Below are 10,000 nucleotides of genomic sequence, written 5' to 3'. Positions count from 1 at the left end.
CCTTTTAGCTAAGCTGAGGTAGATTCCTCTTCGGTGCTTTTGAGCGAGTAGGTCTTGTCTTAAATTGGCCTAGGGATGTACAGGCCCAGCACGGCACAGCCTCACAGCGAGGGCCTGGGTTCGAATCCCCGGCCGGGCGACCGGGGTCCTCTCTGTGTGGAGTTTGCATGTTCTCCCCGTATCTGCTTGGGTTTCCTCTGGGTTCTCCGGTTTCCTCCCACAGTCCAAAGACATGCAGTCAGACCAATTGGACATGCTAAATTGCCCCTGGGTGTGAGTGACTGTCTGTGTCTGTCTGTCTGCCCTGCGATGGACTGGCGACCTGTCCAGGGTGTATCCTGCCTTCCGCCCGATGACTGCTGGGATAGGCTCCAGCACCCCCCGCGACCCTGACCCTGACCACTGTCTCAGTAGCTAGCTGGCTAACTTTCCTGCTCCACCTTAAATGGTGCAGCAGTTACATTCTGATGCCTCAGACATCAAAACCGCTGCTCCATTTAAGGTGGAATGGGACAATTTGAATAAGAAGCTGGTGAATAGCTGACTTCAGTTTCATATCACCGAAGAATTCGAGTTTGGCGATAATAAATAATTGCCCCTCGAAGGCATCTGGTGCCTCCTCTGCTGTCACTGCAGGCTGCCAGAGCAGCGCTTGTAGCCTGTTAATTAAGTAATGTTCTTCTTTATTTGAAGGTTGTTCTATTTCGTAGGGAAGATTTCAACCACTGGACTTGGTAACTCAGTTCGAAACTCGAAAAACGGGGTAGGGGTAAAAATAAGAAATGGGACTGGGCCTTAAACTTTGTTGTCTTACCTCAGCCTAAGGCCTGGCCTGCTCTGCGGTTTTCTCAACAGGAAGGGTGACATCCTCACTGCCGATTCTCCCGGCATCCCTCTCTGAAGCTGCCGCTGTAGTCTCAGCAGGAGGAGGTCATTCTAAAACTCCTAACTCAGCAAGACTGGCAAGAACTCTGCGCCTAGTTTCTCTTTTAACCACATGCCTCGCTGCCTGTACTACTCAGTAACCTGCAATTTCAAGTAAGGCATCCTTACAGCAAGTCTCCACCGTCTTCAGGCTTGGAGCAACAACAAATCAAAAGTTGCCACACTGCCCTCTTTGCAATTTTAGTGGCACCTTAAGTGATGAAGAGCAGAGAGTCGATAATAAGGAGGGTTGAGGGACTGGAGATATATCATCTGTTTTGAACTGTTTGTTTGTTTGTTTGTTTATAAATACCTCTGTTGGCATGTTCCATGTCCTCTTTCTCGAACATGAGGCTGTAGTCCTGCACGGCACCCGTGTGGAACTGCAGTCTGAAGACGATCTCTCGTTGAGATGGGCTGCCTTTATGGAAACACTTCACCTAAAGCCACAAATGGCAGTGAATTCAATTATTAAATTATTATCTTTTGACCCTGGTAAATATTACTCATATATGTTTTTCACCCTGATCCATGGCCATTTGGGTTTTCTGGTTTTTTTGTATAGCCCTAGGCAGTTTTTAAAAATAGCTTCTTCTAAAAAATTGATTATCGATTGCACCCCATTCCACATTCAAGCTTGGTCACTGTAGAGGAAGCGAACAGTGAAAACGTGTTTTCACGCAGAAAATAAACAAAATGTAATTGGACCTGAGTGATCACTGCGCAACACTGAGCAACACATTTTTCAACTATTTCACGTCTCATTTTTAAAGTTTTTGCTGCAAACACACGAGTTACAAGCTTCTGTTGGTGTGCGTTCACACTTGTGTGCAAACAGCGCCCCTACTGGAGAAACGTCAGACTGCAACACATGAGATGCCTGTGGGAAATCATAAAGTATAACATATAGTTTTTTAAAAATGTTACAAATCTAAAACATTAAGATGCTTAAACTGTACAGAGAGCAAATCGGACTCTATTTTTTATTAATGCCCCATAATAATTAAGCAAAAGAGAAATAAATCATTACATTTATGGGGTTTAATATTATTTAGCAAGCAGTTTTAAATGAATTCAGTCCTTTCTTTTCAGTCCTTCTATTACTTTTTCATCCCAAAATGCCAAACATCAACTTTGGATCGCAGGCTTGGTACTGTGATTGGGTGTAATGGTAGAGTTTCCAACAGTTTCCAAACTTTTTAGAAAAGGAGAAATTCCTCATTCCAAACCGTAGCATTGATAATGATGAATGAACACTAGTGGGAACCACTTAGTACTATATCAATTAGATGTAGCTTTCTCATATCAACTAGCCTTCAGTATTTCTTTGCCACATCAATATTTTTTAGGTGACAGATTCCAACATTTAACCCAGCATAGTGACCGGCTTCATTGGATAAAGCTCGAACGAGAGTAACACAGAACTCTGCGCTGTTTTAGAGGTTAAATCACTACAATATTCTCCGTACACGGATTAATACGTCTACAATAAACATCTTAAAGGAACACAGCAGCTTTTTTCAGTCAGATCACTCTCTTCCACATCTGCAGCATACAGTCATGTTATGTATGTAATGTAATATACAGGGCCCATATCCTGTACAAGCACATTTTCCTTTTAAATGAGTTTTTTGTGCTATATAAACATTAGTAAAGTTTCAAAACTTCACTTCCCACTCCAGACAGTCCACATATGGGAACTAAGCTGCAAATGTCCTGTTTTGAATTCACGGTCACAAATAACAACTCATTTACATACAGTATATACCCTATTCAGCCGTTCGCGCTAAAGTTACAAGGCGTGTTTTAGCCCAGACGGCTGTTTTAATGAGACGAAATAAAGGGCAGCCAATCAGAACACAGCAAATTTACATAAATCAGGCTTAAAGGCGCAGTAAGAATAACAGCCTGTTTACAGAGGGATTGGAAAAAGGTCACGTAAAAATGAATAGCGAGTGTTTTCCGTGCTTAACTTTTTTAGATTTATCATAATTTTACCATTATGTCTCCCTTCAGTAGTTGCGCTGGCTCCAAGACGATGCAGACCTTGTGTCTGTGGCCAGGTCCAATATGACTGTTTAGACACACAGAGAGAAATGTTCATCAGAAACGAGAGAAGATGTAGCAAAGCCAAAGGCCCGTTTAAGATTTTTGGGCCATCCTGCCAAAATATCATCGCTCAAGTATGAATGTTATATATCAGTAGCAGCAAACGTTTCCTCTGCTGTGTACAACCAGAGACTGAGACTGAACATGGCAGCAGTGAAGTCAGTGGTTAATTATCCAGCGAAGGAAAAGGGAAGCGGAGAGCAACTCACTAGACTCCTGAGGAGTAGACTGCCTGCATCCCCTGATACACCTTAATGTAGGGACGACACACTGCAAAAGAGGAATCGAGACAGTTACACATACTTTTTGTCTTAGACAGTCGATTTATGACAAATTAGATGATCAAAGTCTAGATAACAATCAAATACTCTCCATTATGTGTTCAGCATCTTCTCTTTTCAGATATTTCATTTCTAAGGTGTTGCTAGGTCATTGCTATGGTATCCCATGTGGTTGCTAAGGTGTTGCTAGGCCATTGCTATGGTATCCCATGTGGTTGCTAAGGTGTTGCTAGGCCATTGCTATGGTATCCCAGGTGGTTGCTAAGGTGTTGCTAGGCCATTGCTATGGTATCCCAGGTGGTTGCTAAGGTGTTGCTAGGCCATTGCTATGGTATCCCATGTGGTTGCTAAGGTGTTGCTAGGCCATTGCTATGGTATCCCAGGTGGTTGCTAAGGTGTTGCTAGGCCATTGCTATGGTATCCCATGTGGTTGCTAAGGTGTTGCTAGGCCATTGCTATGGTATCCCATGTGGTTGCTAAGGTGTTGCTAGGCCATTCCTATGGTATCCCAGGTGGTTGCTAAGGTGTTGCTAGGCCATTGCTATGGTATCCCATGTGGTTGCTAAGGTGTTGCTAAGCCATTGCTATGGAATCCCAGAGGGTTGCTAATGTGTTGCTAGGCCATTGCTAAGATATTCCAGACGGTTGCTAAGATGTTGCTAGGTCATTGCTATGGTATCCCATGTGGTTGCTAAGGTGTTGCTAAGCCATTGCTATGGTATCCCATGTGGTTGCTAATGTGTTGCTAGGCCATTGCTAAGATATTCCAGGCGGTTGCTAAGGTGTTGCTAGGCCATTGCTATAGTATCCCATGTGGTTGCTAAGGTGTTGCTAGGCCATTGCTATGGTATCCCATGTGGTTGCTAAGGTGTTGCTAAGCCATTGCTATGGAATCCCAGAGGGTTGCTAATGTGTTGCTAGGCCATTGCTAAGATATTCCAGGCGGTTGCTAAGGTGTTGCAAGGCCATTTCTATGGTATCCCAGGTGGATGCTAAGGTGTTGCAAGGCCATTTCTATGGTATCCCAGGTGGATGCTAAGGTGTTGCAAGGCCATTGCTTTGTTATCCTAGGAGGTTGCTAAGGTGTTGATAGGCCATAGTTATGGTAACCTGGGGGGTTGCTAACATGTTGCTAGGCCATTGCCATGTTATCCCAGATGGTTTCTAATGTGTTGCTAGGCCATTACTATGGTATCCCAAGTAATGCGAAGGTGTTGCTAGGCCATTGCTATGCTTTACCATGTGGTTGCTAAGGTGTTGTTAAGCAGTTGCCATGTTATCCCAGGTGGTTCCTAAGGGGTTGATAGGCCATAGTGATAGTTCACACTGTTCTCTCAATGATGTGCAAGTTTTAAGGTTCTAGCTCAAAAGCCGCAACCCGTGAATATGGTACAAAAAGACTTGGAGTACAAACAAAGAACCATAAAACAGTTGAGCCATCTTAATTACACAATCCAATTCTTTGAAGCTGCATTGTGTACATGTCGAGTAAATTTCCCATATTTATTTGTCTGTACTGCAACACTGAACAAATCACATAAGATCAAGTTTGCATGAAAACATAAATTAGTAAGAGTACAATCACTAATGAGTGGGGAACCTAATCAAAGGTATTGATGAATTCACAAAAAACAAGGTAAATATCAATATTTTCCGCTTCTGTTTGTACAGCTTTTAATCTATCTTGAAAAATATATGTAAAAAAACCTTTCATGCTCCTGTTAAATTCAGATATTTCAGTAATTGTGTGCTAAAGCTAAAGTAGCAGGCATCATACAGATGATCTGCCATTTATCCTCAAAAGTCATAAAAATGGACCTTCTGTGAAAATGAGATTTTCTGTCCATAGTTGCAAAAACACCCAACAAAACAAATGAAAACTAGCATTTTTTGGCAGATTCTCAAGAAATTAAGCTCACGCCTTTGGACCAAAACGTCTTCAAGATCGTGAAAAACACCCATTAATTGAGTTTCATATCAGGAACATTTGTGCATTCGTTCAAAGGCACTTATATGACAGTGTTTCAGACCTCTAGGGGATTGTGGGAAATCAGATCTGTTGTCTTTTGAGACTGTGTCAGTCTCACAAAAGTGTCCCCTTTGTGTGTGTGTGTGTGTGTGTGTGTGTGTGTGTGTGTGTGTGTGTGAGACTGTGAGTCGCATGAACATCTGTTCAGATGTTAGTATCAGATACTGATACCTTCATCTACACACACCTCAGTCTGTTATTATACCAACAACGGCTAAATTTGCCTTCTTCAGTGTTTTTCTTTCAGTCTTCCCTGAACCAAACAACACAGTGGCGCAGTGGGAAGCACTGATGCCTCACAACAAGAATGGACCAGGTTCGATTCCCTGGCCGGGTGACCAGGATCTTCTCCGTGCAGAGTTTGCACATTCTCCCTGTATTCGCGTGGGATTCCTCCCACAGTCCAAAGACATACGGTCATGATAAACCGGCCCTCAGTGTGAATGTGTATGTCTGTGCGTCTGCCCTGTGGTGGACTGATGACCTGACCATTAGGTTTCCTGCTTACCTCCCAATGAGCGCTGGGTCAGGGGCGCTCTAGCACTCCCCTGTGACCCAGGAGGATAACAGACTTAGTAGTGACCCCAGAACTAAAACATTGTCAATGTATTTGTTCGGAGAAGCCCTAATTATTTCTGGGAATTGTCTAATTTGCAGTCAAACATTATTTAATAGCGTCATCATGCTGCAAGTATTGCAGTAACACGCATGTCCACATAGCAGGGCTTCCATACTGGTTAGGTCTTCAGGAGCTTCAGAAGGCCTTACATGACAAACTACCAGCATAATTAGAAAGTGAGTGAACCAATCATGTTTGCAATTAGAAATAAAGACACTTCAAAGCTTCTAGATAAAGCCCTGACTGTGAAGCCATAACTTAACCAGGCTTTAGGTGTCAGAGCTGTTAGAAATGGAAAATGTCAGAAGGCCTGCTAGTCACAGTTCATCAGTGCAAATATGAAATGAATTATTGGCGTTTATTTCCAATATTCTGCATCTTTGAATGTGTGTGGATCCTCAAGGACTGGACTGGTTTCTTGTGTAGCACATTAAAGGTGTACACAGCCTCCTGCTGGGGAACATCTTGCTTTCAAAATGGTTTTATACAAATGAACAATTGTTCTTTGGTGGTTTTCAATAACTCAACATGCTGTATATGTCCAGCAGTATCCAGATAGCCCTTCCAAAGGGGGAATTCAGCTACTTTAAGGTCACCCATTGCTGATACAGGTCTTCAACTACACTCACACAGCTTATATAATCTCAACAGAAAAGCATTGACCAATAGAATGGGATGCTCTAGAACAGCTGCACATGAGCCTAATGTCACCATGCACAATGCCAAAGCATCAGCTAGAGGGGTATAAAGCCCCCCAGCATTGGGCTGTGGAGCAGTGGGACTGCGTTCCCTGGAGCGATGGAGCTCAAAACCAGTGGGATGAGTTGGAGTGACCTAACCATAACTAATCATCCAACATCAGTATCTGACCTCACTAATGCTTCTGCGGTTGAATGCAGTCAAATCCTCACAGCAATTAGATATTTATGCTAATATTTCTGACTTCCCTATTGACGCAGAGGTTCACTCATTTGATCCTTCTTTCAGGGGTTTATACCACCTTTAGGCCAAAAGGCTTCAACATAACTTCTAAAAATAGTGTTTTTTAGGCAAAATCTTCTATTTGTTGAGTGTTAATGCACGCTGTATCCAAAGGATGAGCCTGTAGCTGCTTTAAGTTAAGTGATACTTTATTAATCCCACGTTTATCCCTGCGTTATCCTGCGTTTAACCCATCCGTGAAGTGAAACAACCTTATCCATGGTGCCCGGGGGAGCAGTTGGGGGTTAGGTGTCTTGCTCAAGGACACCTCAGTCATGGACTGTCGGTGCTGGGGATCGAACCGGCAACCTTCCGGTCACAGGGCCAGTTCCCTAACCTCCAGCCCACGACTGCCCCACTTTATGTTAACAAACCGGGTAATTTTCCTCACTTAACTGAAAACTAACAGGATAAATAAACATCACTGAGAACCTTTCAGAAGAAAGAAAGTTGTCCCCAAACCTTTGATGTACCAGCAACATTGAAAGCTACTTCGACAAAACCGAACAGTGAAAAGCCGAAGAAGACGAACCTCCGGAGTTGTCGAAGTTGGGGATGCCGTGGAGGATGATGCAGTGCAGGAAGAGAGGTGAGGCATTCATCTTCATGGTGCCGCTCAGGAGACTGTTCAGAACCCACACGTATCTGAAAAGGAAAAACAGTGCAGAGCCTGATCTCTCAGCTGAAATGGGTCAACCGTGGTCGTGTACCGGGCTGAGTATCGCTCAAAATGTTTTGGTACCGATACAAACACCTTAAATTAGGTGCCAATTCCTGAATGATACATCTTTCACATTATAAACCAAAAATGGGAGTGGCTTAAGGCACTAAGTATGATGGACAGCAGACTGATCAAGAAGCTCTGGGCTTCCTAACAGACATATGGAATGTACAACCCCAATTCCAATGAAGTTGGGACGTTGTGTAAAACGGAAATAAAAACAGAAAACAATGATTTGCAAATCCTTTTCAACCTTTATTCAATTGAATACACTACAAAGACAAGATATTTAATGTCCAAACGGATAAACTTTATTGTTTTTTGCAAATATTCACTCATTTTAAATTTGATGCCTGTAACACGTTCCAAAGAAGTTGGGACAGGGGCAACAAAAGACTGGGAAAGTTGAGGAATGCTCAAAAAAAACACCTGTTTGGAACGTTCCACAGGTGAACAGGTGAATTGGAAACAGGTGAGTGTCATGATTGGGTATAAAGGGAGCATCCCTGAAAGACTCGGTCGTTCACAAGCAAGGACGGGGCGAGGTTCACCACTTTGTGAACAACTGCGTGAGCAAATAGTCCAACAGGTTAAGAACAACGTTTCTCAACGTGCAACTGCAAGGAATTTAGGGATTTCATCACCTAGTTTATCCGTTTGAACATTAAATATCTTGCCTTTGTAGTGCATTCAGTTGAATACAGGTTGAAAAGGATTTGCAAATCATCATATTCTGTTTTTATATATGTTTTACACAACGTCCCAACTTCACTGGAATTGGGGTTGTAATTTAGACAGCCAATCAGCAGCCTGGATTTTGGATCAAGCATGCTTATTGGCTCACTGATGCTAAAACTGACCGTTGAATGACAGAATTTTACAACATTCAGCAGTGATTCCCATAAATGTAGTGAGTTTTGATACTCAGCTCTAGTATATTTGAAATGGAAATCTATACAGACTTGTGTCTATTGAATATTCAATATAAAGATCATCACAATGTCAAATCTACTGGTATATTTGCTAGAGATCTTACAATCTACAACCTACAAGTAGCTACTTTGTGTATCACTGTTGTACAAATAAATAAACAATATTATACAATAGTTAGTTACAGCCACGCAAGCTGATTGGTTCAGACGCATTCTGACTGTGCTGATATTTTGCCATAACATCACAGGTTTTTCACAAACACTGTATCATTCTGCTCAGACGCCGTTGCTAAGCAACGACTTTGACAGCTGTAGGAGACGCTCAAGCCGTTTGAACGTTTTTACTTCATACTTCGCCACAAACAGACAACGGACACTGTTAAGATCACATTTGACCGACAGCCGATTTGGACCGACTCTGAAGATGAGACGGCATTAGATTCCCAAACTGTCGTCACCACTGAGCCGCTTTTCAGTCGGCAGCTGAGACAGAAGAACAGCTAAACAACCTGGAATCAGCCAGAAATTAACCCAACACCGTTCACCAAACTAAACGGGCGTTAAGAAGCTTTACAGACCGACTGGAACAAAACAACATCAATACTGATGCAGCAAAAACTGACCAAACTGAGCTGAACCTGATATTGAGTCAGCTTTATGACTCAGTCTGATTTTGTCCTGCCGACTGAAAAGCTGCTCAGTGTTAACGACAGTTTGGGAATTTAGTGTAAGGAGCTGGAGAACGAACTGCTGACTGTGCAGTGAGTGGGCGGAGTTTGTTACTCTAACGTAGGAACAAGCTGCTTGTTAAGAATCTATAATCTGGAGGAAGGAACTGAACATTAAAACATATTAAACACCGCGTTCGTTTCCCTCTCGTCTTGTATTGCTTAAATAATAATAATAATATTTGAATACAGTCGTTTGCAATAGCTTTGGCACCACTGGTCAGATTACATGGTTTTGTTGAAAGAAAAAAAAAACAAAATGCAGTTTTTGCCTATGTGGCCAGGTGAAAAAATGTCCTTTAATGGACATTATCTGGACACAATCTGTATATGAGACACATCAGGCTATCAGATGTACAACCACAAAATTTACAATGGAGGAATAGCAAAGTAAGAATTTCATTGTACGGTGTAACTGCCTGTTTCTGCTGTGCATATGACAATAGAACTCTTGAAATTTACAATATGCAAAGTTTATAAACTCATATCAAAGCATGATGAATAATGACTGAATTTATGATCTAGATTGCTCGCATTGTCGTATATGAGTGTCGGGTGATTCAGTGCAAACCGAAACATCATGGGTTCAGTCAGGATCGAACTGCCTCTAAGACAAAGCAAGAAAACTATACTGTCACTTCAAAGCCAAACCAAACTAAACTCATCATCATTCTGT

General features: G+C 42.4%; 1 protein-coding gene across 1 annotated transcript in view; it reads right to left on the bottom strand.

Annotated features, from left to right (window-relative positions):
• LOC108440938 (tensin-3) overlaps positions 1-10,000 on the bottom strand; it is a 113,740-nt gene that overhangs the window by 57,593 nt on the left and 46,147 nt on the right. The window contains exons 7-10 of the mRNA XM_017720139.2: positions 7,476-7,588; positions 3,243-3,303; positions 2,923-2,998; positions 1,238-1,364 (exon numbers count right to left, since the gene is read on the bottom strand). Coding sequence (XP_017575628.1) covers positions 1,238-1,364; positions 2,923-2,998; positions 3,243-3,303; positions 7,476-7,588 — 377 coding nt within the window. The remainder of the gene's footprint in view (positions 1-1,237; positions 1,365-2,922; positions 2,999-3,242; positions 3,304-7,475; positions 7,589-10,000) is intronic.

The sequence above is a fragment of the Pygocentrus nattereri genome, chromosome 2, assembly GCF_015220715.1.
Source record: "Pygocentrus nattereri isolate fPygNat1 chromosome 2, fPygNat1.pri, whole genome shotgun sequence".
Taxonomy (NCBI): Eukaryota; Metazoa; Chordata; class Actinopteri; order Characiformes; family Serrasalmidae; genus Pygocentrus; species Pygocentrus nattereri.
This window is presented reverse-complemented; position numbering and strand designations above follow the sequence as displayed.